A 25,942-nucleotide genomic window follows, 5' to 3' on the forward strand; every position below is an offset into this window, starting at 1 on the left:
CCCCCCCCCCCCCCCCCCCCCCCCCCCCCCGCTGCCACCGCCTAAAGAACCCTTGCACCGACCCTCTCAGGGCAAATTTCACCCTCTCCAACTTAATGAACCCCGCCATGTCATTGATCCAGGCCTCCACGCTTGGGGGCCTCGCATCCTTCCACTGAAGCAAAATCCTACTAGGGACGCAAAGGCCAGAACACCGGCCTCTTTCGCCTCCTGCACTACCGGCTCCGCTGCTACCCCAAATATCACGAGTCCCCAGACTGGCTCAACTGGATCCTACCACCCTCGACACCGTGCTTGGTACCCCCTTCCAAAAGTCCCCCAACGCTGGGCATGCCCAGAACATATGAGCATGGTTCGATGGGCTCCCCGAGCACCTAGTACACCTATCCTCGCCCCTGGCCGGCGCAGCCGCAGGTCGTGACCCAGCCATTCTCCATCCGTATCTGCAGGTAAAGCCACGTGGTGCGGCTGTTAGTCCCCCACCAGCCGGAGCATCGGTGCGAGGGCGGCGCTGACGATTTGGTTGTAAGACCAGACGTTTCCTCCGGACGCTTCCTCCGGACGTAGCCGCAAAATCGGAGAATCCAGCCCTTAGTCTCAGAAATGGGGAATCCCGCCCAAAGTATCCGGATTCTGTGACCCTACCCTCCAATGATACCTTGACATGTACATCACAACGTTTAAGGGCTTCCTGTAAATCTGTGTGGTGCTTGCCACATGCCGTCAGAGTGGTCACCATGTCAATGCCCTTGGTCAAAATGGGACCTCTCGGGCCAAGTGTGAAAACAATGTGAGTGACTCAGGGGAGCAATTAATTTAGTGATGGCAGATAGATGTTGTATAATGACTTGGATTAAACTGCATTTCCCTCTTGTTCTGCAGGAACTGCAAAGATGAAGCCCTGGACTTAACTGTGATTCAGACCATGGAAATCATGTGGACGCTTTATGGAGAGGTGAAAAAGAAATGTGTAAGTTAAAACTTCCTATTTTGGAAATCTCATGGTGACGTCAGTTACACTGCAGCTACTGGAATACCAGTCTGGACTTGAATTATAATCGGCTTTCTTGCAGGAAATAGTTGCTGTTGAACTTCAAAGTCCCCAGGCTGAGAGAGGAGGCTCCTTTTCTGTCTGTATTATTGTACATTAACCAATTTCTTCCCCTCCCTCTGAAAGACCTTAGTTGTAGGATTTGTCTCCATAGTCACTAACAGAGTCCACTATCTCAGACAGTGAATGCTGATGAGCTTTTTAAAAATTCTCTCATGGGATGTGAATGTTCTTGTATTGTTGTCCTGCCCTAATTCACAGAATCCCTACAGTGCAGAAGAATAACATTCGGCCCATCGATTCTGCACCGACCCTCTGAAAGAGCACCCTAACCTCGGCCAAATCCCCCATGCCACCCTAGTAACCCCACAAGGACAGTAGTGTAGCACTGCTGCCTCATGGCGATGAGGACCCGGGTACGATCCCGGCCCTGGGTCACTGCCCCCCCCCCCCGGTGTCTGTGTGGGTCTCACTCCCACAACCCAAAGATGCGCAGGGTAGGTGGATTGGCCGCGCTAAATTGCCCCTTAATTGGGAAAAAAAAGAATTGAGTATTCTAAATTTATATTTTAAAACATCCTTGCAATCCCACCTAGGGACAATTTAGTATATCCAATCCACCTAACCTGCACATCTTTGGACTGTGGGAGGAAACTGGAGCACCTGGAGGAAACACATGCCGACACGGCAAGAATGGGCAAACTCCACACAGACAGTCACCCGAAGTCCGAATAGAACCCAAGTCCCTGGCGCTGTGAGGCAGAAATGTTAACCACTGCACCGCCGTGATGCTAAACGATCAAAAACAAACATTCAGACTTCTGACCCTTTGTTGGAGGGAAACGTTTGAACTCGAGTGGACAGGATTACGCTTGACAGTGATAAGATATTGTCGTAGTTATTGAATATAAAATGATGGCTGTCTTGGGAGTACTGCAACATTATTCCACTCATTAGGGGACTCTGGAAGAGGTAAATTAGTCGAATGAGAGGAGGGATATTACAGTGAACCGGGGTCAGTAAACTTTAAAAGCTGAAAGGGAGCATGGGATATTCCATCATTAACTCTGTTGTGATCTGCACGCAGCATGTCCACAATCAGGAGTTCTTTGTCTTATTTTCTTTCTCAATTCAATTTTAGAATCATGGTGGATTTGTTGCTGCCCTCCTGAAGAACTTTGAGCAAATGAAGGTGAGTAATCAGGAAAGGAGCTGCACAGAACGTGTGGGATGTGCCGGACTCCAGGCATCTGATTGAGGATGGAGAAAGCTGCCTGTCGCTCCAGACCACAATGGGTTGTCCCAGTAATGATTCAGTGTTATTAGTGCGCAGAACAATTGGTCTCTCCTTTGACAGGAGAAATAAGGAAATTAAATGTTTTCAAATGCAGCTATTACTGTGGTAAATAGCAAGAGGATGAATGCAGCCTTTGGATGTGACGCTTGAGGTTCCTGTGATTCTCCTTGGCCCTCTCCTTCGGAAGGTGTATATGTTTATAAGGTATATATGTCTTGTATATGTCTATAAGGTATATATGTCTTGTATATGTCTATAAGGTATATATGTCTTGTATGTGTATAAGGTGTATATGTTTGTATGTCTCTAAGATGTATATAGAACATAGAGAAATACAGCACGGAACAGGCACCCACGATGTTGTGCCGAACTTTTGTCCTAGGTTAATCATAGATCATAGAATTTTGGACACTAAGGGCAATTTATCATGGCCAATCCACACAACCTGCACATCTTTGGACTGTGGGAAGAAACCGGAGCACCCGGAGGAAACCCACGCACACACGGGGAGGATGTGCAGACTCCACACAGACAGTGACCCAAGCCGGAATCGAACCTGGGACCCTGGAGCTGTGAAGCAATTGTGCTATCCACAATGCTAATGTGCTGCCCTTAAGAACAAATTAATCTACACTCCATTATTCTACCATAATCCATGTACCTATCCAATAGCCGCTTGAAGGTCCCTAATGTTTCCGACTCAACTACTTCCACAGGCAGTGCATTCCATGCTCCCACTACTCTCTGGGTAAAGAACCTACCTCTGACATCCCCCCTATATCTTCCACCATTTACCTTAAATTTATGTCCCCTTGTAATGGTTTGTTCCTTGTAATGGTGTATGCCTTGTATATGTCTATAAGGTGTATATGTCTAGCTGCCACACACCGTGAACCTTGCACAAGTAGTCACAATTCACCTCCACAGTGAGTACTGGTGTAAGATTCTCTGCAGAATACCTTGTCATGGAGTCCGAGACAGAGCACAGAAGGAGACTATTTGGCCCATCAAGTCCTTGCTGGCTCTCTGTAGAGCAATCCAGTCGGTCTTGTTCCCCCCGCTCTATACCTGTCGCCCTGGAAGATTATTTCCCTCAAATGACCATCTAATTTCCTTCGGAAATCATTCACCGTCTCCGCTTCCAGCACCCTCGCAGGTAGTGAGTTCCAGGTTGTTATCACTCGCTGCGCAGCAAGAGCCCTTCTCATCTCCCCTGCTCCTCTTGCCCAAAACTTTAAATCTGTGTCAGAAATGAAGATGCAAAATGCTGGGATCACGCTGCAGGCAGGAAGAATCTGTTTGGTCTTTCGATTAGGCACTTTTGTTTTCTTTATTCTTATTTATTTACTTGAGCATTGCTGGCAAGCCCAATATTTGACGTCCATACTTAAATTGCCCTTCAACTGAATGACTTACTTGGCCATTTCAGAGGGCAGTTAAGAGTCGGGTGCACTGTGTGCCTGGAGTAGGTCAGACCAGGTAATTTTCTTTGAATTTAATTCCCTAAAGGGCATTAGTGAACCAGATGGGTTTTTAAGACAACCTCATGGTCACCATGACTGAAGCTAACTTTCAAATCCGGATTCATCACTCGAATGGAAATTCCATCAGATGCCATGGTGGGATTTGAACCCATGTCCTCGGAGCATCAGCCTGAGCCTCTGAATTACTAGTCCAGTAATATTACCACTACACCAGCATCTCCCCATAAAGTTCAGCTCACTGGGCTAAAGAGCTGGCTTTTAAAGCAGGCCAGCAGCACGGTTCGATTCCCGTACCAGCCTCCCCGGACAGGTGCCGGAATGTGGCGACTAGGGGCTTTTCACAGTAACTTCATTGAGGCCTACTCGTGACAATAAGCGATTTTCATTTCATTAAAGCCTTTCCAGCTTTCCAAACTCATGTTCAAGAATTTCACATCATCGCCTTTTATTCCCCTTTTGTTGCCTTTACTTGGCATTTTTCAGCTATTCTCTTGTCTTTGCTTTCGGACAGCAGCAGCGCTGCTCTTGGCGCATCTCCTGTTTTGTTGTTTCTTTTCTTGCCCCACCTTCATTCCCTACGACCGTGCAGGATTGTCAGTCAATCTGCCCTGTCTTCCACTCCATCGCAGAATATTCTTTTTTGTCCTAGTCCCACACATCCCTCGATCAAATCCGACCACCTTTTAAAAAAAATTTTTTTTAAATCTTTTTATTGGCATTTTAAAAATGATGCACATTGCCGTTTGTTTTCATTTATTGTACAAAAAGGCTACTTCTTAGGTTTCTCTATTGACAGTCTGTCACCGTCTGACTCAGCGTACAATCCTCTCTCCTCCCTCCCCAGCTCCCCTCTTTCCTTTATCCACTTTAACCCCCCCCCCCCCCGATGCCCTCCCTTTTTTTTCTTGCTGAGTTTTGCTACCCCGCCGTGCCCCCCCCGCTTTCCTCTTTCTATCTTGTGCTGGCTATTTCTCCCTGGCTAAATGTGTTGGCCACAAACAGGTCTCGGTACAGTCGGATGAATGGCCCCCGTGCTTTGTGGTCGCCCTCTTCCGAACCACGGATGGCCGGATTTGATTTTCTCCGTTTGGAGAAATTCCAATCACCTTTCTAAATCTCCCTGGTTCTGGTAAGGGGACATCGACCTGAAAAGTCAGCTCTGTTTTCCTCTCTTTCCACAGATGCTGCCTGACCTGCTTTAACTTTTCCTTTTTAAAAATAAATTTAGAGTACCCAATAATTTTTTCCAATTAAGGGGCAATTTAGCAGGGCCAATCCTCCTATCCTGCACATCTTTTGAGTTGGGGGGGGGGGGGGGGGGGGAAACCCACGCAGACATGGGAAGAATGTGCAAACTCCACACGGACAGTGACCCTGGACCGGGATTCGAACCTGGGTCCTCAGCGCCGTAGGCAGCAATGCTAACCACTGTGCCACCGTACTGCCCTCCTTTAACCTTTCCTGACATCAAAATATATATTGAACATCCTGATGATATTTCCCCAGGGTTGCGACACCGCAGTGTCCTGGAGATTGATCTTTAATTCCCGGAGACTCCAGGGCCAATCCTGGAGGACGGGCAACCCCAATTGAAGTGCAGTGCCGCCAAAGTGGACATAAATATTCCAGCTTGAGGCTTGGCCACTATTTGATTAAGAAAGCCAAGGTTCTTAGATTTCCTGTCCTCTGCCACCTCTCCAGTCGGACGTCCATAATAATAATAATCTTTATTAGTGTGATAGGTAGGCTTAACACTGCAATGAAGTTACTGTGAAAAGCCCCTAGTTGCCACACTCCGGTGCCTGTTCGGGTACACAGAGGGGGAATTCAGAATGTTCAATTCACCTAACAAGCGCGTCTTTCGGGACCTGTGGGAGGAAACCGGAGCGCCCGGAGGAAACCCACGCAGACACGAAGAGAGCGTGCAGACTCCTCACAGACAGTGACCCAAGCCGGGAATGTAACCCAGGACCCTGGCGCTGTGAAGCAACAGTGCTAACCACTGTGCTACCGTCCAGCCCCATGGGTCAGCCTGCTGGATGGAACCCTCGTGCCCCTTGCAACGGGGCCATGCCACCTGACTTCATGCTTGGTTGAGGCGGGAGCATAGCGCAAATCTAACCTGTGATTTACAAGGACAGGTTCGCTAGTGCCTAGCAACACTGGATTGCTTTCCTTCCGTAATTTTCGCATTATCCCTAAACTATCTGACCTACTGTTAATTATGCTATTTATTGCAGCACTACAATTATCGTATAAACATCACACGTCAAAGTCTCATCTATTCTATTACTCACTCTGTCTTAATTTTATATTGTGCTTAATAACTTCTTCCTCCTCATCTCAATAGAGATTCCAATTACCTGACGACAGGAATGTTTTCCCACCGTTGTCTTGACAACCTGCCTTCCGTGAAGTGGTTGTCTTTCTAACTCGGGTCAACTCCACATTCCCACAGTACATATTATATCAGCTAAGGGATGTTTGTCATTTTTTTGTTAATGTAAGCCTAAATTCTACAAGTGGCAGACTATTTGGCTGCAGGACCATCACAGACTAGCCAGCTTGTTCATCACTCTCATTAAAACCCTTCACAATTGCCCTCCCACAGACTCTTCCAGGTAGAGAGCAATAGAGAGAATAATGATCAAGGCTGTGTTTTTTTTTGAACCTTTCCTGTATTGTTGTTGCCACGGCGACGCGAGCAAAGAAAGATCTGGAACTGCAAGCTACTCTCGGTAATGGTGAACATGAGAGTGCCATTGATTATTATGGAAACCCATCTGGTTGATTAATGTCCTTCAGGGAAGGAATTCTATCCTGCTTACCCAGTCTGGCCTAGAGTGACTCCAGACCCACAATGTCATTGACTCCAAATTGCTTTCAAGGGCAGTTCGGGATGGGCAGCGAATGCAGACAATAACCATGAAAGAATTTTTTTTTTAAATGGCCTTTGAGGGAAGCAAAGGGTTATTCCTAACAATTTTTTCTTGTGTTTTCTTTCCAGGACGATTCTGAACTGAAAGACGTCATCTGCTCTGCAAAACCTTTAATAAACCAAATTCCTATTGACAGCATAGCCCCTCATTGGACGGATCTCCAGAAGAACACAGCCCTTACTATACTGCTGGCGCACTGTAAGTTTCCCTCTTTACCAGGCTGCAACTTATGATATACTTTTTTTTTAAAAACGTAGCTTTTAAACGTCCTTTTGCTTTGTCAGTCCCAATTCACTTCAATGGAGCTCGACAGCTTTCAAAAAGTTGAACGTATTCCAGGACAAAGCAGCACCATCAACGTTCACTCCCTCCACTGCTGACACACAGTGGCAGCCGTGTGTACCATCTACAAGATGCACTGCAGTACCTCGCCAAGGTTCCTCAGGCAGCACCTTCCAAACTCGCAACCTCCGCCGCCTGGAAGGACGAGGGCAGCAGATACCTGGGAACCCCACCACCTGCAAGTTCTCCTCCAAGTCGCTCACCATCCTGACTTGCGAAAATGTATCGCCCGTTCCTTCACTCTCGCTGGGTCGAAATCCTGGAATTCCCTGCCTAGCAGCATTACGGGTGTACCCACACCGCGGGAACTGCAGCGGTTCAAGAAGGCGGCTCACCACCACCTTCTCAAGGGCAACTAGGGATGGGCAAAGAGCTTTGGGTGCTCAGGTCTTTGAATAGGTTCAGGAGAGAGGCCAATAGATTGGCATCTCAGTAAATCAAGGAATTTGGGAGCAGGACAGGAAAGTGGCATTCCGATAGAAGATCAGCCGTGCCTTGTTGAATGAGGGAGCAGGCAGCACGGTAACATAGTGGTTAGCACAGTTGCTTCACAGCTCCGTGGTCCCAGGTTCGATTCCGGCTTGGGTCACTGTCTGTGCGGAGTCTGCACATCCTCCCCGTGTCTGTGTGGGTTTCCTCCGGGTGTTCCGGTTTCCTCCCACAGTCCAAAGATGTGCTGGTAGGTGGATTGGCCATGATAAATTGCCCTTAGTGTCCAGAAAATGTTAAGTGGGGGTTACTGGGTTATGGGGATAGGGTAGATACGTGGGCTTCAGTAGGGTGCTCTTTGTAAGGGCGGGTGCAGACTCGATGGGCCGAATGGCCTCCTTCTGCACTGTAAATTCTATGAACCACAACCATTTTCGAGGGGCCAAATGGCCTTCTCTGTCTAATGGGAGCAAAGCACAATCCTGCCTCCACGCGTACACTTTTGAGAAGGATAGTGACTGGACAGTGATAAGAAGAGGAGGAAACGGCTGCCAGGCCCATTGTTAAAGCTGTTCGTCCTGACTGAGAACGGGTAGCTCGAAGAAGCTGATAATTGGGATTCTCTCTGCTGTGTGCGGCTCCTGTATCACAAGAAGCTGATCACATTTACCAACTGAGCAAAAAGGGAAACAGTTGATACTTTCCAACAACCAATGCCAAAACGGTTACCGTTTGCTAATCTCTTCCATGGACAAAATCTCCATTCGTGGCCAGGTTGTTTTGTTATTGGAAGTAACCTCTTACTGCGTCCTCTGTTCAGTTGCAGATTATATAAAGAAATTTGCTGCTGAGGGCGATTCTGTGCTCACTGACTTTGAAATAAATTGTCAATTCAATAACCAAGTGAGTATCTTTTTGTTTTCATTTATTTGTACAAACGTGCCTGCGCCTTCTCAGACTCAACCTGTCATGGGATAATGTCTGGATGAAGATTGGTAAAGTCACCATGGCAGAGAAGCGGCCATTCAGCCCATTGAGCCCATGCGTGTCCCTGTAGAGCAACGGTGGGAAACCTGAGGCCCAGGGGCCACATGCGGCCCATCAGGGTTCTGAGTGCGGCTCACAAGACATTTTGTTCACCGTTGCCCATGCGCCGAGTTTCCACATTCCGCTGGTTTTTATCCGCGTAGTTTTTTTTTCCCCTACTGGTATGACTGAAGTGATCCACATGTAAAGCAAGGACAAGTGAAGTGAGGTGCGTGCTGATTGCTCACAACATCGACTGTGAGAGCCGTGCGCTCCCTCTGCGTCCAATCAAATGTAAATATTTATTTTGTGTTTTTACTACTTGACGTTGATGACAGTTCTGTTAATATGAATGATTAAGCATTTTCTATAACTTGTTGTGACGTATATGGCGTGTATTAGATGTATTCAGTCAGGTGGCGCAGTGGTTGGCACTGCTGCCTTATGGCGCTGAGGACCCGGGTTCGATCCCGGCTCTGGGTCACTGTCTGTGTGGAGTTTGCACATTCTCCCCGTGTCTGCGTGGTTCTCACCACACAACCCAAAAAGATGTGCAGGGTAGGTGAATTGGCCACGCTAAATTGCCCCTTAATTGGAAAAAGAATTGGGTACTCTGAATTTATGAAGGAAAAGAAAAAAAAAGTATTCGGCCACAGTTAGTGAACCCGCCCAATTTCATTCTTGCGGCCCACTGAGATGAAGGGAGCAACTCGCGTGGCCCACTCACGAGCCTAGGTTGCCTATCGTTGTTTTAGAACAATCCAGTCATTCCCCACTCCCTTACTTTTGCCCCCTGGCCCTGCAATCTTACTTCCTCCAAGTGCCCATTCAATTTTTAAAAAAATGCTTGATTGTCTCTTCTTGCACGGCCCATGTAGGCGGGGAGTTTCAGCTCATTCCAGCTGTGTAAAAAAACCCACCCGTGCATCTCTTGCCCAGAACCTTTCATCTGTGTCTGCTAATCCTTGTACAATCAGCTTTGTTGGGAACATCTTTTCTTTGTCCACATACTTGTCTACCGGTCACAATCTTGCGCACCTCGATCAGATCTCTCCTCAATCTCCTTTACTCCAACGAGAACAACCCCAGGTGCCCCAACCAAAATGTAGCTAACTTCCCTCACCTCCGGAACCCTCTGCTCAAACACCCCCTCCAGGATCTTTGCATCCTTTCAAAATTGCAGTAACCGCAACTGGATGCAATACTCTAGTTGTAACCCAATCAGAACTTGGATTGTTTATTGTCACATGTACCGAGGTACAGTGAAAAGTATTTTTCTGCGAGCAGCTCAACAGATCATTAAGTACATGAAAATAAAATAAAAAGAAAATACATAATAGGGCAACAGAAGGTACACAATGTAAATACATCGACACTGGCATCGGGTGAAGCATGCAGGGGTGGAGTATTCACCAGGTCAGTCCATAAGAAGGTCGTTTAGGAGTCTGGTAACAGCGGGAAGAAGCTGTTTTTGAGTCTGTTCGTGCGTATTCTCAGACTTTTGTATCTCCTGCCCGATGGAAGAAGTTGGCAGAGTGAGTAAGCCGGGTGGGCGGGATCTTTGATTATGCTGCCTGCTTTCCCCAGGCAGCGGGAGGTGTAGATGGAGTCAGTGGATGGGAGGCCGGTTTGTGTGATGGACTGGGCTGTGTTCACGACTCTCTGAAGTTTCTTGCGGTCCTGGGCCGAGCAGTTGCCATACCCAGGCTGTGATGCAGCCGGATAGGATGCTGTCTATGGTGCATCTGTAAAAGCTGGTAAGGTTAATGTGGACATGCCGAATTTCCTTAGTTTCCTGAAGAAGTATAAAGTATAAACTTTATACAGTTTCAACATAACTTACCTGCTTTTGCACTCAGTAGCTCCAATTGTGAAGCCCAAGATTCCATATGCTTTGCTAACTACTCCCTCAATGTGTCCTAAAACCTTGATAGATCCAGGCACGTGAACACCCCTCAGTCTGTGAACATTCTTTGGAATGGTGCCATTAAGTACAAATTGCTTCCGCTCCTCTTGTCTGCCAAAATGTACACATCTTGCAGAGGTCACCTGATTCAGAAAGACACTACCCCCCTCCCCATCCACCATCCAACTTTATTCTCTGGCAGCAATCTTTGGTATTTTGCCCCCACTGACTATTGTGTCAACCATCCCCATGTTCAAGACTTCCTCTTCAGTCAGGCATTTGCCTCTCGTGTAGAGCTCCTCACAGGTGAGGTTGGCCGTTGGCAAGGCAACAACCGTCCGTTGCCTGGAGCTGAACGTTTATATAAAAAAAAACACACATATTTTCTTTCCCTGTTTCAGCATCAGGCAAGACTCTGTGACCTTAATCCTGTTGTGCAAAACTGATTAACGAGGTGGAGGAGAAGCAGCAAGTGAACTCTTAATGGTTCAAGAGTGCTCCAGAATCCTGCCTACCCTCTGAGTGTACTTTCAGCAATTTATTTGAATAGTGCTGTTAGTGAGTCAGTGTTAATGGAACTCTACTGAATAGCTTCCTGATGTCTGTGTACTCATCCCTGTGTTTACATAGAATAATACAGCACAAAAGAATTCCATTTGATCCGTTCTGCCTGTGATATTCTCTACTCTTTTTTGGAGCTTTCCAATGAATCCCGTTCGCCTGCGCTTTCCCCCATACCCCTATAAACCTTTCCCCTCTTCAAATATTTACCCAACTCCCTCCCAGATTGCAGCAAGGTGCCGAGTTTTGAAAAGAAGTTTCCCTCCTATCTGGCCGCTCCCGGCCCCGCTGTCCCAGCTCGCCGAATCGGGCGTGGGATGGCCATTGGGAATGTGGGCAATTCGTGGCGTGAAGATGGAGTCTTGGTCTTGTGGCAGAGGGGTTATTATGCCGTGAACAGCTACAGCTAAAAGTTCCCCCCCCCCCCGCCGCGCTTTTTATTCCTTACGGCGGGCACACAAGTCGAGAACCATACAAACACTGCCACTGTCGCTGGCCAAATCTGTTGCTCCATGAGCCAGGTGGGCGAGCATTTTTTTTCTGTCCTTGTGTCACCTCCTCATACCTGCCATACAACACTCTCAAACCACCCCCCCCACGGGTTTGTGGCTGTAAAATCGAGCGGTGTGTCCAGCAGTTGTCCACCCCACCCACCCACCCCCAACTCCAAAATCCTTGTTCCTCCATGAATGTGGGAACAGTTCGAAACAAGATCACCTTGCAGATGTGCCTCGACAGTGAGCGTCCGCTGCCTTCTCAGTTGTCCAATCTTTTCCTGGTCTGGTTTCCGCACACGTGCACTTCCGCGTCAGGAGCAGTGGTTGATTTCTTCCTTTTTTTTTTCCCCTCCCTCCCTCCCGGCGCCCCCATCCCACCCGACCTGTGTGAGTGGGTGTGCGACACGGCCACCATTTGCAGTGATCGCCCCGCCACTTTAGTTGAGTTGAGCAACCTGTGCTTTCCAGTCATCGAGCCTCTCTGGTCTCGTGCTCGCCCCTTATATCCTCGGAGCCATCGCGGACCCTCTGGGGATAGGATAAAGACACAAAGCCCGCACTAAGTGGTGCGTGACTGTTTAGACTAGGAGGCTTCACCATGACATTATCCTGTCTGTTTTGTTATTAGAAGATTGAGTATCTTCAGAGGAAAGGTGAAGATGAAGTGAATGTAAATGAATTCGGAGCTGCCATAGCCACGTACAGCAGGGCAGTCGAAATCAGGTACAGTTCAGCTCTGTCACTGTCGGATTTTTTAAAACAAACATCCCAGGTTTCCCTTTTCCTTTCCTGAATGTTGATGATTTCACGCACTGGGGTGACCCCAGGTAATCACCCAAATGTCACTCCTTCATTGCAGAGTGTAGACATTTGTGTGCCACCGGAGACTCTTCAGTTGTAAAGTTGACCCTGTGTCTATGAATATCCGGTCTAACATAGGTCACGGGCTACCTACAGACGGGCTGATTTTGCTGTTTCTATTGTCCCTCCCCACTATTTTGGATCACTAAGGCTATCTGCAGCACCCAAGCGATCCGCCAGCATGTGGTCAGTTGACTCGGCAGACACCAGGACATCCCAAAGTTGAGTTAGTTTGCCTTGCACTGCAGCACCCAACCAGAACGTGTTTGCCAACCATGTGACACTTGTCGCTTTCAGGGCAGAGCTAACAACAGTGGTAGTGCAAAGTAGGTATGAGGAAAGTTTAATTACAGCAAGTCCTGGCTTCAGGTTGTGATTGCTGAAAATCACAACTTTAAATTAAATGCCAGTGAGCCAATCATGGGTTCCCAGAGGAATCAATGGAGTTAGGTTCCTCAGATATTTTTAAAAAATATTTTTTTATTCTCCTTTTTCACATTTTCTCCCAAATTTACACCCAACAATAAACAATATTCAGAGGGCAGCACGGTGGCCTAGTGGTTAGCACAACCGCCTCACGGCGCTGAGGTCCCAGGTTCGATCCCGGCTCTGGGTCACTGTCCATGTGGAGTTTGCACATTCTTCCCGTGTTTGCGTGGGTTTCACCCCCCACAACCCAAAAATGTGCAGAGTAGGTGGATTGGCCATGCTAAATTGCCCCTTAATTGTAAAAAATAATTGGGTAATCTAAATTTAAAAAATAAATAAATAAACAATATTCAGTAACGAATGTAATGTCAATCCCCACATCAATAACAACGATCCCATCCTCCCACCAAACCCCCAAACATCAGCCCGCATGTTAACGTAAACAAATGACAGAGAGGAATCAGGAATCACCCATAGTCACCATTAACACATACAGTCCTTCTCCTCTCCTCAAAGAGCCAGCTCATCCTCGCCCTTGTAAGGGCTCTATACACCACCTTCAGCTGTATCAGCCCCAACCTTGCACACGAGGTGGAGGCATTCACTCTCCGGAGCACCTCACACCAGAACCCCTCCTCCATACCCTCTCCAAATTCTTCCTCCCACATTGCTTTCATCCCTTCCAGTGGTGCCTTCTCCTCCTCCAAAATAGCCCCGTAAACCGCTGATACTATCCCCTTCTTCAGTCCCCCTGTCGTCAGCACCTCCTCCAGCAATGTGGAGGCCAGCTCTACTGGGAAGTTCTGTATCTCCTTTCTGGCAAAGTCTCGAACCTGCATGTATCTAAATATTTCCCCCTGCTCCAGCCCATACGTCGCTTCCAGCTCCTTCAATCCCGCAAAACAACCCCCAAGAAACAAATCTTTTAGTGTCCTAATTCCTTTCTCCTCCCATCTCCGAAAATTTCCATCCCACCTCCCCGGCTCAAATCTATGGTTCCCCCGAATCGGCATTTCCCTTGACCCTGCCCCCAACCCAAAGTGCTGTCGAAACTGCCTCCAAATTCTCAACAAAGCTATTAATACCGGACTCCCTGCGTATCTCCCCGGGGCCATCGGGAGCGGCGCTGTCGCTTTCGCCTTCAATCCCGACCCCCTACCTCCTCGGACATTTCTTGCCGGGCGGAACCACAGTACAAGTTGAAATACCGAACCGTACACGTGCAGCACTCTGCATTCCTAGCTGGGGTAACTTGCACCATAAAATGAATCATTTAATATCAAAGAAATGCTTCCTCAATTCAAATTAGATAACACTGAATCACCCAAACAAACGCTGATTAACTCAGCTTCTCTGTCTCACCCACAGCACTCCCCAAAACTCAGCTCAACTGCTTACTTGCTTTTCTTTCATTCTCTCTCTCTCTCTCCCTCACTCCCCTTTCCCGATCTGTTTCTCTGTCCTTCTCTATTTTCCCACACTCTTTCTTTCTCCCTCTCTCTCTCTTTCTGACTCTCTGACACTCTCTCTCTCCTTTCCCACTGTCTGTCGGTCTCTCTCCCTCTCTCTCTTTCCTTTCGCACTCTCTCACTTCTTTATTTCTCTCTCTCCCTTTCTCTCTCCTTTCCCATCCTCTCCCTCTTTCTTTCTCTCTTTCGCCTTTCCTACTGTCCGCATCTCCCTCTTTCCTTTCTCCCTCTCTCCCCATTCCCACTCTCGTTCCCTCCCCTTTCCCACTCTCGTTCTCTCCTCTTTCCCACTCTCGTTCCCTCCCCTTTCCCTCTCGTTCCCTCCCTTTCCCACTCTTGTTCCTCCCTTCCTCCGTTCTACCTTTCCACTCGTTCCCTCCCCTTTCCACTATCGTCCCTCCCCTTTCCCACTCTCGTTCCACTCCCTTTCCACTCTCGTTCCCTCCCTTTCCACTCTCGTTCCCTACCCTTTCCACTCTCGTCCCTCCCTTTCCCACTCTCGTTCCCTCCCTTTCACACTATCGTCCCCTCCACTTTCCCAATCTCGTTCCCTCCCTTTCCCACTCTCGTTCCCTCCCTTTCCCACTCTCGTTCCCTCCCCTTCCACTCTCGTCCCTCCCTTTCCCACTCGTTCCTCCCTTTCCACTCTCGTTCCTCCCCTTTCCACTCTCGCCCCTTTCCACTCCGTTCCCTCCCCTTTCCCACTCTCGTTCCCTTCCCTTCCCACCTCGTTCCCTCCTTTCCCACTCTCGTTCCCATCCCCTTTCCCACTCTCGTTCCCCTTTCCCACTCTCGTTCCCTCCCTTCCCACTCTCGTTCCCTTCCCACTCTCGTTCCCTCCCCTTTCCCACTCTCGTTCCCTCCCCTTTCCCACTCTCGTTCCCTCCCCTTTCCCACTCCTCGTTCCCTCCCCTTTCCCACTCTCGTTCCCTCCCCTTTCCCACTCTCGTTCCCTCCCCTTTCCCACTCTCGTTCCCTCCCCTTTCCCCACTCTCGTTCCCTCCCCTTTCCCACTCTCGTTCCCTCCCCTTTCCCACTCTCGTTCCCTCCCCTTTCCCACTCTCGTTCCCTCCCCTTTCCCACTCTCGTTCCCTCCCCTTTCCCACTCTCGTTCCCTCCCCTTTCCCACTCTCGTTCCCTCCCCTTTCCCACTCTCGTTCCCTCCCCTTTCCCACTCTCGTTCCCTCCCCTTTCCCACTCTCGTTCCCTCCCCTTTCCCACTCTCGTTCCCTCCCCTTTCCACTCTCGTTCCCTCCCCTTTCCCACTCTCGTTCCCTCCCCTTTCCCACTCTCGTTCCCTCCCCTTTCCCACTCTCCCCTTTCCCACTCTCGTTCCCTCCCCTTTCCCACTCTCGTTCCCTCCCCTTTCCCACTCTCGTTCCCTCCCCTTTCCCACTCTCGTTCCCTCCCCTTTCCCACTCTCGTTCCCTCCCCTTTCCCCCTCTCGTTCCCTCCCCTTTCCACTCTCGTTCCCTCCCCTTTCCCACTCTCGTTCCCTCCCCTTTCCCACTCTCGTTCCCTCCCCTTTCCCACTCGTTCCCTCCCCTTTCCCACTCTCGTTCCCTCCCCTTTCCCACTCTCGTTCCCTCCCCTTTCCCACTCTCGTTCCCTCCCCTTTCCCACTCTCGTTCCCTCCCCTTTCCCACTCTCGTTCCCTCCCCTTTCCCACTCTCGTTCCCTCCCCTTTCCCACTCTCGTTCCCTCCCCTTTCCCACTCTCGTTCCCTCCCCTTTCCCACTCTCGTTCCCTCCCCTTTCCCACTCTCGTTCCCTCCCCTTTCCCACTCTCGTTCCCTCCCCTTTCCCACTCTCGTTCCCTCCCCTTTCCCACTCTCGTTCCCTCCCCTTTTCCCACTCTCGTTCCCTCCCCTTTCCCACTCTCGTTCCCTCCCCTTTTCCCACTCTCGTTCCCTCCCCTTTTCCCACTCTCGTTCCCTCCCCTTTTCCCACTCTCGTTCCCTCCCCTTTTCCCACTCTCGTTCCCTCCCCTTTTCCCACTCTCGTTCCCTCCCCTTTTCCCACTCTCTTTTTCCTCTTTCTGGCCGACTCCGACTCCAAGTGTGAGGCTGCAACTGGGTGCAGAGCTGGGCCTATTCCTGACAGTCTGCAGGAGACCGCTCTGGTCCTGGGCTGCGGATTGAGCTCGGGGGTCTGGCTCCCTTCCACAACCACCCCCACCCTCCCCTACATTACTCGCACTTCACCTGGTCGGGAGCTCCGATACCTGAGCTGCTCTGGAACCTGTCCAAGTGACGCTGACTTGTCCCGGCCGGTCATAGAATCATAGAAAAGTTACAGCACAGAAGGAGGCCTTTCGGCCCATCATGTCCATGCCAGCCTGAGGAGACACCAGTGGCCCCTCTAATCCCCCCCTTGTTGAGCCTGGTCCATAGCCCTGTATCTTACAGTGCTAAAGGTGCAGATCCGGGTACTTTTTAAAATAGTTTTGGTTTGTGCCTCCAGGTGCTCTGGGTTAGGATCCCTGTTCTGAGCTCGTGCTCATGAATCTCCGGTCTCTCCCAACAGCATCGGCCTCTGGTGACAGCGGCGGCCTCAGCACCAGAACGTTGTGGCATCGGGCCCAGAGTGCAGTGTGTGGGGTGGGGGGTGGGGGGGGGGTAATGGCCCAGAGTGCAGTGTGTGGGGGAGGGGGGGGGGGTAATGGCCCAGAGAGCAGTGTGTGTGGGGGGGGGGGGTAATGGCCCAGAATGCAGTGTGTGTGTGTGGGGGAGGGGGGGTAGGGGGTAATGGCCCAGAATGCAGTGTGTGTGTGGGGGGGAGGGGGGGTAGGGGGTAATGGCCCAGAATGCAGTGTGTGTGTGTGGGGGAGGGGGGGTAGGGGGTAATGGCCCAGAGTGCAGTGTGTGTGTGTGTGGGGGAGGGGGGGTAGGGGGTAATGGCCCAGAGTGCAGTGTGTGTGTGTGTGGGGGAGGGGGGTAGGGGGTAATGGCCCAGAGTGCAGTGTGTGGGGGAGGGGGTGGGGGTATTGGCCCAGAGTGCAGTGTGTGGGGGTGGGGGGGGTAATGGCCCAGAGTGCAGTGTGTGTGTGTGGGGGAGGGAGGGGGGGTAATGGCCCAGAGTGCAGTGTGTGTGTGTGGGGGAGGGGGGTGGGGTAGGGGGTAATGGCCCAGAGTGCAGTGTGTGGGGGAGGGGGGGGGGTATTGGCCCAGAGTGCAGTGTGTGTGTGTGGGGGGGGTGGTAATGGCCCAGACTGCAGTGGGGGGGGGGGGGTAATGGCCCAGAGTGCAGTGTGGGGGTGGGGGGTAATGGCCCAGAGTGCAGTGTGTGTGTGTGTGTGTGTGTGGGGGGGGGGGGGGGTGGTAATGGCCCAGAGTGCAGTGTGTTGGGTTGGGGGGGGGGGGGAATGGCCCAGAGTGCAGTGTGGGGGGGGGGGGGAATGGCCCAGAGTGCAGTGTGGGGGGGGGGGGGGGTAATGGCCCAGAGTGCAGTGTGTGGGGTTGGGGGGGGGGGTAATGGCCCAGAGTGCAGTGTGGGGGGAGGGGGGGGGGGGGTAATGGCCCAGAGTGCAGTGTGTGGGGTTGGGGGGGGGGGGGGGGGTAATGGCCCAGAGTGCAGTGTGTGGGGTTGGGGGGGGGGGGGGGGGTAATGGCCCAGAGTGCAGTGTGTGGGGTTGGGGGGGGGGGGTAATGGCCCAGAGTGCAGTTTGGGGGGGGGGGGGGGGTGGGGTGGGGGGTAATGGCCCAGAGTGCAGTGTGGGGGGGGGGTAATGGCCCAGAGTGCAGTGTGTGGGGTTGGGGGGGGGGGGGTAATGGCCCAGAGTGCAGGTGTGGGGGGGGGGGGGGGGGGGGGTAATGGCCCAGAGTGCAGTGTGGGGGGGGGGGGGGTAATGGCCCAGAGTGCAGTGTGTGGGGGGGGGGGGGGGGGGGGGGTAATGGCCCAAACTGCAGTGTGGGGGTGGGGGGAATGGATCAGAGCACAGCCTGGGGGCTGGCTTAGAATGCGGGGGGGGGGGGGGTGAGGACTGACTCAGTGCAAATGACATAAGGGCAAAAATAGCGCCACAAATTGGTAAAACAATGTTTAAGCCAAATGGCGGTAAGTGGGGCGACTTGAGGTGAGGGTTTAATGTTCCTCAGTGGGCAGAGCCGACCAGGGCCATTTGAATGAGAACATTGCACATTATTTGTTCGTATCTAATAGTTCTGTTGATAGATGTTAAATACTTTGGGTATTGATTTGTTATTTATTTCAGATGTGTATACAAAGAAGAGTTCGGCAGCACTGTAAAGATTATGTTAAAGTAGAGAAGTAGGTTCTGTGGTGAGCAATAACGGGTGAGATTCCCCCTCCCCCCCCCCCCATGGTGTGGTTTGCGATGGCGGAATGGCCCCATTGGCTGGCAACAGATTTTCCGATCCCGCCGCTGTCTATGGGGTTTTCTGTTGTTTGCACCCTCCAGTGCCGGGGACCTCGTGTTTGCAGGGATTGGGGGTGGGGGGGTATCTTCTCCACAAACAGGCTTAGGGGTTTCCTCTGACAGGGCGGCATGGTGACACAGTGGTTAGCACCGCTGCCTCACAGCGCCTGGGACCCGGGTTCAGTTCTAGCCTCTGGTGGAGTTTGCACGTTCTCCCCATGTCTGTGTGGGTTTCCTCCGGGTGCTCCGGTTTCCTCCCACAGTCCAAAGATGAGCATTGGCCGTGCTAAATTTACCCCTTCGTGTCTAAAAAGATTAGGTGGGTTTACTGGGTTACGGGGATAGGGTGAGGGCGTGGGCCGAGGTTGGGTGCTCTTTCCAAGGGTCGGTGCGGACTTGATGGACTGATAGATCTCCTTCTGCACTGTAATGATTGTATGATTATTGAGAGAAATAAGAGTTGGAACTGGTGTTGTACACCGTGCTGAATTTACAGCAGAATATTTTCATCCCTCATTTGCACGGGGACATTGATATTTGTGTTCTGTGTACATTCCTCCCCTTGGGTATTGCCGTACTGCACATGTGAAATTATAATTCACGGACTTGATTATCTGCTGATTCTATTCTTCCCGAGGAAGTGTGGGCGCTAGTGGGGGTGATTTTGTTCTGATAAATAATGGATGTCTCACTGTTGATGTCTTATCAGTGACTGGAATGCTACATTTTTCTCTCCTTTTCTAGCCCTTACAATCATCACTTGTATTGTCGGAGAGCCTGTTGTTACCTGCAGCTGAATGATTATCGGTGAGTCCTCGCGATGGGCACATTGACCTTGCAGCAAATGTGACGTTTTCATTCTTCACACCATTGCAATAGATTTTGCCAAACTTTACAGAATCCTATTCCTTGATGGGAGAAAGAAATGAAAAAATGAAAATCGCTTATTGTCACGAGTAGGCTTCAAATGAAGTTACTGTGAAAAGCCCCTAGTCGCCACATTCCGGCGCCTGTTCAGGGAGGCTGGTACGGGAATTGAACCCGTGCTGCTGGCCTGCCTTGGTCTGCTTTCAAAGCCAGCGATTAGCCCTGTGCTAAACCAGCCCCTGGTTTAAACAGTTTGTCTTTGGAAATGCCATATATTGGATGACGTGTTGCTCCTGTGAGGGGTTTAAGTGGGACGTAGATTTGGGGAATCGCGCAGAATTCTCTTGAATCCTTTGCCAGGCATCGTCATACACGTGAACATGATCCAAGGGATGGAAGGAGAGGAGAGGGAGCTGTGAGGTACTGGCTGCGGGCAAGATGCTCCGTTTTCCCAACACTGACCGGGCTTCGCGCAATTTAAAAAAGAATGAAAACCAGTCACACAGGGAAAACACAGCCATCCTGCCCCTTTGTTTAATTCCCAGTCAGTACGGTGGAGGAGGGAAAAGGAGGGGCTTGATTCTGTGACTTTGGGCTTTTATGCTGTTCCACTGCAGTTCCAGTAAAGCACATCTGCAGTGCATGGATCTCCCAGTCAACGGCAAAACCAAAATAAAATAGTTGAATTTGTGAAGGCTAGTGGTGTAAACTCCACCCCTAGTTCTCTGCCTTTAAACAAGCCAGTAAATCCGCTTGGGTGTTCTGTCATAAGAACTGCGCTGACAACACAAGACCAATTATAAACGGAGCTGACTCCTTACCATCCCGCATCATTCTCAGATGTTCAGAGCTATCAAATGGCCGAATCGACCGGTTACACTGAGGGTAGTGGGTTCAAGCCCCCACTCCGGAGGCTTGTACGTAGTCCAGGCTGACACTCCCCCTGCAGTACTGCTGCACTTTTAGAGGTGCAGCCTTTTGGCCGATAAGACGTTAAACTAAGGCCTGGTCTGTTCTCTCTGATGGATGTAAAATATCTCGAGGCACTATTTTGAAGAAGAGGAGGAACGCTCAGCCCCTTTTTAAAAAAAAATATAATTTTTATTGGAATTTTTTACAGAAAATATAAAACATAACGACAAACAATGAAATGCAACAAAATAACCCATAATAACTGTAACACCCCCAGACCGTATCGACGCATGTATCACATCCCCCACCCCCCCAACCCCAATGAACAACAAAAGAACTTAAAAATAAATTTAAATTAAATAAACAAACATAATCATCGTCCGCCCCCCCCCCCCCCCCCCCCCCCCCCACCTTTTCCCTCCCCCTCCCCCCCGGGTTGCTGCTGCTACTGTCCCCGTACCCTATCGTTGAGCCAGAAAGTCGAGAAAAGGTTGCCACCGCCTAAAGAACCCTTGTACCGACCCTCTCAGGGCGAATTTGACCTTCTCTAGCTTAATGAAACCCGCCATGTCATTGATCCAGGTCTCCACGCTTGGGGGCCTCGCATCCTTCCACTGCAGCAAGATCCTTCGCCGGGCTACTAGGGACGCAAAGGCCAGCACACCGGCCTCTTTCGCCTCCTGCACTCCCGGCTCCACCCCAACCCCAAAAATCGCGAGTCCCCATCCTGGCTTGACCCTGGATCCCACCACCCTCGACACCGTCCTCGCCACCCCTTTCCAGAACTCCTCCAGTGCCGGGCATGCCCAGAACATATGGGCATGGTTCGCTGGACTCCCCGAACACCTGTCTTCACCCCCAAAGAACCTACTCATCCTTGTCCCAGTCATGTGGGCCCGGTGCAGCACCTTGAATTGGATGAGGCTAAGCCGCGCACACGAGAAGGCAGAATTAACCCTCTCCAGGGCATCAGCCCATGTCCTGTCTTCGATCTGTTCCCCCAGTTCCCCCTCCCACTTAGCTTTCAGCTCCTCTACTGACGCCTCCTCCGCCTCCTGCATAACCTTGTAGATGAACGCTCAGCCCCTTAACCAACATCACTGAAGACCGATTATCTGGTCACTTTCCAACTGTTGTTTGCGGGAGCTTGCTGTGCACAAATCAAGTGCCACTTTTTCTATGTGACAATGACTACACTTAAAAAGTATTTTCATAGAATTTACAGTGCAGAAGGAGGTGATTCAGCCCATTGAGTCTGCACCGGCTCTTGGAAAGAGCACCCTACCCAACCGCACCCCCCCACCCTATCCCCATAACTCAGTAACCCCACCCAACACTAAGGGCAATTTTGGACACTAATGCCAATTTATCATGGCCAATCCACCTAACCCGCACATCTTTGGACTGTGGGAGGAAACCGGAGCACCCGGAGGAAACCCAGGCACACACGGGGAAGATGTGCAGACTCCACACAGACAGTGACCCAAGCCGGGAATCGAACCTGGGACCCTGGAGCTGTGAAGCAATTGTGCTAATCACTATGCTACCGTGCTGCCACGTTGACTGTAAAGTGCTATGTGACATTGGATTGTGACAGGCGCTACAGGAATACAAATCTGTCTTCGAAGCAGTTTGGGGTGAAGTTCTAAAAAACAAACACATATGAATGTTACCCCTTTAGAAGGTGTGTGATACTCGGAGCAGGTTCAGTTTCGTAGGAGCGTTTGTGTGAATCTCTCCTGGAGTTGGCCTTTGAAGCGAAACATTTGATTTGGTTATAAAAAGATCATTTATTTTCTCCTTTCAGAATGGCAATACTGGACAGTATCAGAGCAACCGTACTGAAACCAGATTACTTTAAGGTAGGCGATCTCCTTTTAATTGTTCTGTCAAGATAAACCCTTTATAAACAGGTGAGAAAGTGTGCCAGCCTGTTGTTCTTGTGTTCCTTAACCCACCTGGTCTTTGCCTTTGCTCCCAAGGAGCAGAGCCAGTTGTGATGAAGAGTAAAGGGGGTTTGTGGACCCCCGATGCTTGGCAGTTATTAAAACAAATAACAACTTGCAACCAAAAAAAAAACGGATCAGTCACATTTCACCACTTAGCAGGAGTCTTTATTAAAGCCTCTCACTGTTCTGACAAGCTTTTTTGTGTTCAACTCCTCCGTTCAAATATTAAGGGGCCTCCTGCTACTTACTGTAGGAAATTATGAATTATTTATAGATAACATTTTACACAAACTGGAACATTTATTTCACCTCATGGTATGACTGAACTGTCTGTGCTCTCACTTCTTGTTGAGTAGTTTTGTTTAAGGCCGTGAGAACTTGCAGAATGAGTTTTTCCCGAAACAGTGCATAAATGTGTGCAAAGAACTGCACCGCAACTCGCCCCCTAAGGCAGTGACCCCGATTGTAAGTTTGTACAGCTCAATCTATAGAAAAGAATTGTAGCTGCCAGGTTAGTTTGGAGGAGCTGGGGCTGTTCTCCTTGGGAGTAAAGGAGATTGAGGGGAGATTTGAAATAGGGGTCGAAGATTATAGCAGGTTTGAATAAGGTGGACAAAACTTTAAGTTGTTTCCGTCAGCTGGGACGAGGGGACACGTGTTTTGGGTTTTGGGCAAGAGGGGAAGGGGAGGGGAACCTTTTTTTTTTTTTGCCCAGTGGGTGCTTCCACCACCCTCCCGGGTAGCAAAAAGGATCAATTATTTAAAAAGAATAATTAACATAAATAAACATGCAGGACTGGGAGGAATGGGATCGACTGGATTGCTCCACAGAGAGCCAGCGTAGACTCAATCGGGCAAATAAAAAAAAATATATGGGATGTGGCCATCGCTTGTTCGACCAGCATTTGTTGCCCATTCCTAGTTGCCCTTCAGAAGGTGGTAGTGAACTGCCGCAGTCCCTGGGGTGTAGGTACTTTCACAGTGCTGTTGGGGAGGGAGTTCCAGAATTTTGCCCCAGCAACAGTGAAGGAGCGGCGATATATTTCCAAGTCAGGGTGGTGAGTGACTTGGAGGGGAATCTCCAGGTGGTGGGGTTCCCAGATATCTGCTGCTCTTGTCCTTCTGGATGGGCGAGGTTGTGGGTTTGGAAGGTGCTATCGAAGGAACCTTGGTTAATTACTGCAGTGCACCTTGTAGATGGTACACACGGCTGCCGGTGTTCGTTGGTGGTGGAGGGTTTGAATGTTTGTGGAAAGGGGAGCAATCAAGTGGGGCTGCTTTGTCCCGGATAGTGTCGAGCTTCTTGAGTGTTGTTGGAGCTGCACTCATCCAGTCAAGTGGAGCATATTCCATTACATTCCTGACTTGTGCCTTGTAGATGGCGGACAGGCTTTGGGGGGGGTCTGGAGGCCTCCTTCATGCCTCAAATGACTGTGACGCTACAAAGTGAGAGAATTATCCTTTTTTAATATAAATTTAGAGTATCCAATTCTTTTTTTCCAATTAAGGGGCATTTTAGCCTGGCCAGTTCACCTATCCTGCCACGTCTCTTTGGGTTGCGGGGGGCGGTGAGACCCACACAGGCACAGGGAGAAAGTGCAAACGCCACACGGACAGTGACCCGGGGCCGGGATCGAACCCGGGTCCTCGGCGCCGTGAGGCAGCAGTGCTAACCACTGCGCCACCGTGCCATAAAATGAGATTTATCATTTGGCCGGTGGTCTCTCCTCTTGGCCATGATGTGGAGATGCCGGCGTTGGACTGGGGTGAGCACAGTAAGAAGTCTTACAACACCAGGTTAAAGTCCAACAGGTTTGTTTCGAGCTTTTGGAGCACGCCTTCTTACAACCTGGTGTTGTAAGACTTCTTACTGTGCTCTCCTCTTGGCGGCATCCTTAGCTTGACGTCTCGTTCTGTTCACTCTGCTCGCAGGGTCATTACTTCTGTGCCAAAGGACTCCTGGCGGCAGGCTACCCAGAATATGCTATGGTGGTGAACAGGAGAGGTACTGACCTCTGTCAGGCAGGAGGAGGGGACATTATAGTGCTGCAGGAACAACGGAGCGAAATTCAAGTGGAAATGAAAAATAAAGGTAATAAATATTCGCTTTAAATTTGCTGGCAAATACATTTCTGTGATTCTGCAGAGTTGATAGAAGGAGCATTGGGAGAGGATTAAAATTGATAATGAATAAATACTCCCGTACAGTGAAGACTCAATTTTTTTTGAGTAAGTGATGATTTGAGTTAATTGGCAAGCGCACTGTCTCAAAGAGCCAACGGCAATCTATAAGCCATTGAAAGGCTGTAAACGCTCATTGATATGGGGGGCTGTTTAGCACAGGGCTAAATCGCTGGCTTTGAAAGCAGACCAAGGCAGGCCAGCAGCACAGTTCGATTCCCGTAACAGCCTCCCCGAACAGGTGCCGGAATGTGGCGACTAGGGGCTTTTCACAGTAACTTCATTGAAGCCTACTCGTGACAATAAGCGATTTTCATTTCATTTCATTTCAAATTGCGTTGGGGGTGGGGAGGGAGGGGTGAAGCAAAGGAGACATAGAATCATAGATTACCTACAGTGCAGAAGGAGGCCATTCGGCCCATCGAGTCTGCACCGGTCCTTTTGAATGAACACAACCCCTGTCCACCCCGCCCTATCCCTGTAAGCACGAAACACAATCTGCACATCCCTGGACACGGAGGGGCAATTTAGCATGGCCAATCCCCTAACCTGCACACCTTTGGACTGTGCAAGGAAACCGGAGCACCCGGAGGAAACCCACACAGACACGGCCAGAACTCCACACTATCAGTGACCCAGTTGCAGACATTGTGCCAGGGTCCCTGGCGCTGTGAGGCAGCTGTGCTAACAACTGTGCCACCGTGGCGCCCTCCAGTTCAAATGAGAGTTTAGATCTTCCTACTTGTGCATTACAACAGGCTTTTAAAATGGGAACCCCGGGCAGGAGAGGGACATGCAAATACAGTGCCTCCTGGAACCCCGGCATTGCCTCCGCTAAATAATCAGTTCTATGTACAACAACAACTTGCATTTATATAGCGCCTTTTAGTGTGGCAAAGCATCCCGAGATGTTCCACAAGAGAATATTCAGATAAAGCTTGACGTGGAGCCCAAGACAGCGATGTTAGGATGGGTAACGAGACAGCTTGATCAAAGGGACAGAGTTTTAAGGAGCATCATAAAGAGGGGGGAGAGAGTTGGCATCAGAGTCTGGGATTCCCGCAGTGACTGACACTCCTTTTATTTTGATAGATAACTGGGAAACGACAAACGGACAAAGCAGTGCGAGGTAAGTGAAGTGTTCAACTTTTGATCCGTTTTGCCAAATGGATTGTTTGGGAGGGGGGTAGATACTGTATTTTGAAATACAATTTGAGGAATTGGTGCATTTTGTGATTTCAGTGTCAACGTTGACCTCTGAATATCTGTGGCTGTGATTTTTCCAACTGTGATAATAATTAATAATGATCTTTATTAGTGTCACAAGTAGGCTTACATTAACACTGCAATGAGGTTACTGTGAAA

The 25,942-nt window shown here is 50.0% G+C and overlaps 2 protein-coding genes across 8 annotated transcripts in view; one reads left to right on the forward strand and one right to left on the reverse strand.

Moving 5' to 3' along the window:
* Positions 1-739, reverse strand: part of cenatac (centrosomal AT-AC splicing factor) — a 50,637-nt gene extending 49,898 nt beyond the window's left edge. Inside the window, exon 1 of the mRNA XM_038778801.1 lies at positions 646-739. Within this exon, the coding sequence (XP_038634729.1) occupies positions 646-739 (94 nt within the window). The remainder of the gene's footprint in view (positions 1-645) is intronic.
* A 147-nt stretch (positions 740-886) lies between these two features.
* LOC119953933 (E3 ubiquitin-protein ligase DZIP3-like) overlaps positions 887-25,942 on the forward strand; it is a 92,470-nt gene continuing 67,414 nt past the window's right edge. For 3 of the 7 annotated variants that reach the window (XR_005458144.1, XM_038778621.1, XM_038778624.1), the window contains exons 1-9: positions 887-970; positions 2,193-2,243; positions 6,840-6,969; positions 8,363-8,445; positions 12,161-12,255; positions 19,413-19,475; positions 22,255-22,309; positions 24,329-24,488; positions 25,670-25,706. Coding sequence is in view for 6 of the 7 variants with exons in the window: in XM_038778621.1 (XP_038634549.1) it covers positions 926-970; positions 2,193-2,243; positions 6,840-6,969; positions 8,363-8,445; positions 12,161-12,255; positions 19,413-19,475; positions 22,255-22,309; positions 24,329-24,488; positions 25,670-25,706 (719 nt within the window). In the remaining variant the exon portion in view is untranslated. Of the gene's footprint in view, positions 971-2,192; positions 2,244-6,839; positions 6,970-8,362; positions 8,446-12,160; positions 12,256-19,412; positions 19,476-22,254; positions 22,310-24,328; positions 24,489-25,669; positions 25,707-25,942 lie in introns of those variants that run through there. The other 4 variants (XM_038778622.1, XM_038778623.1, XM_038778626.1 and 1 more) reach the window with 4 other exon arrangements.

The sequence above is a fragment of the Scyliorhinus canicula genome, chromosome 19, assembly GCF_902713615.1.
Source record: "Scyliorhinus canicula chromosome 19, sScyCan1.1, whole genome shotgun sequence".
Lineage (NCBI taxonomy): Eukaryota > Metazoa > Chordata > Chondrichthyes > Carcharhiniformes > Scyliorhinidae > Scyliorhinus > Scyliorhinus canicula.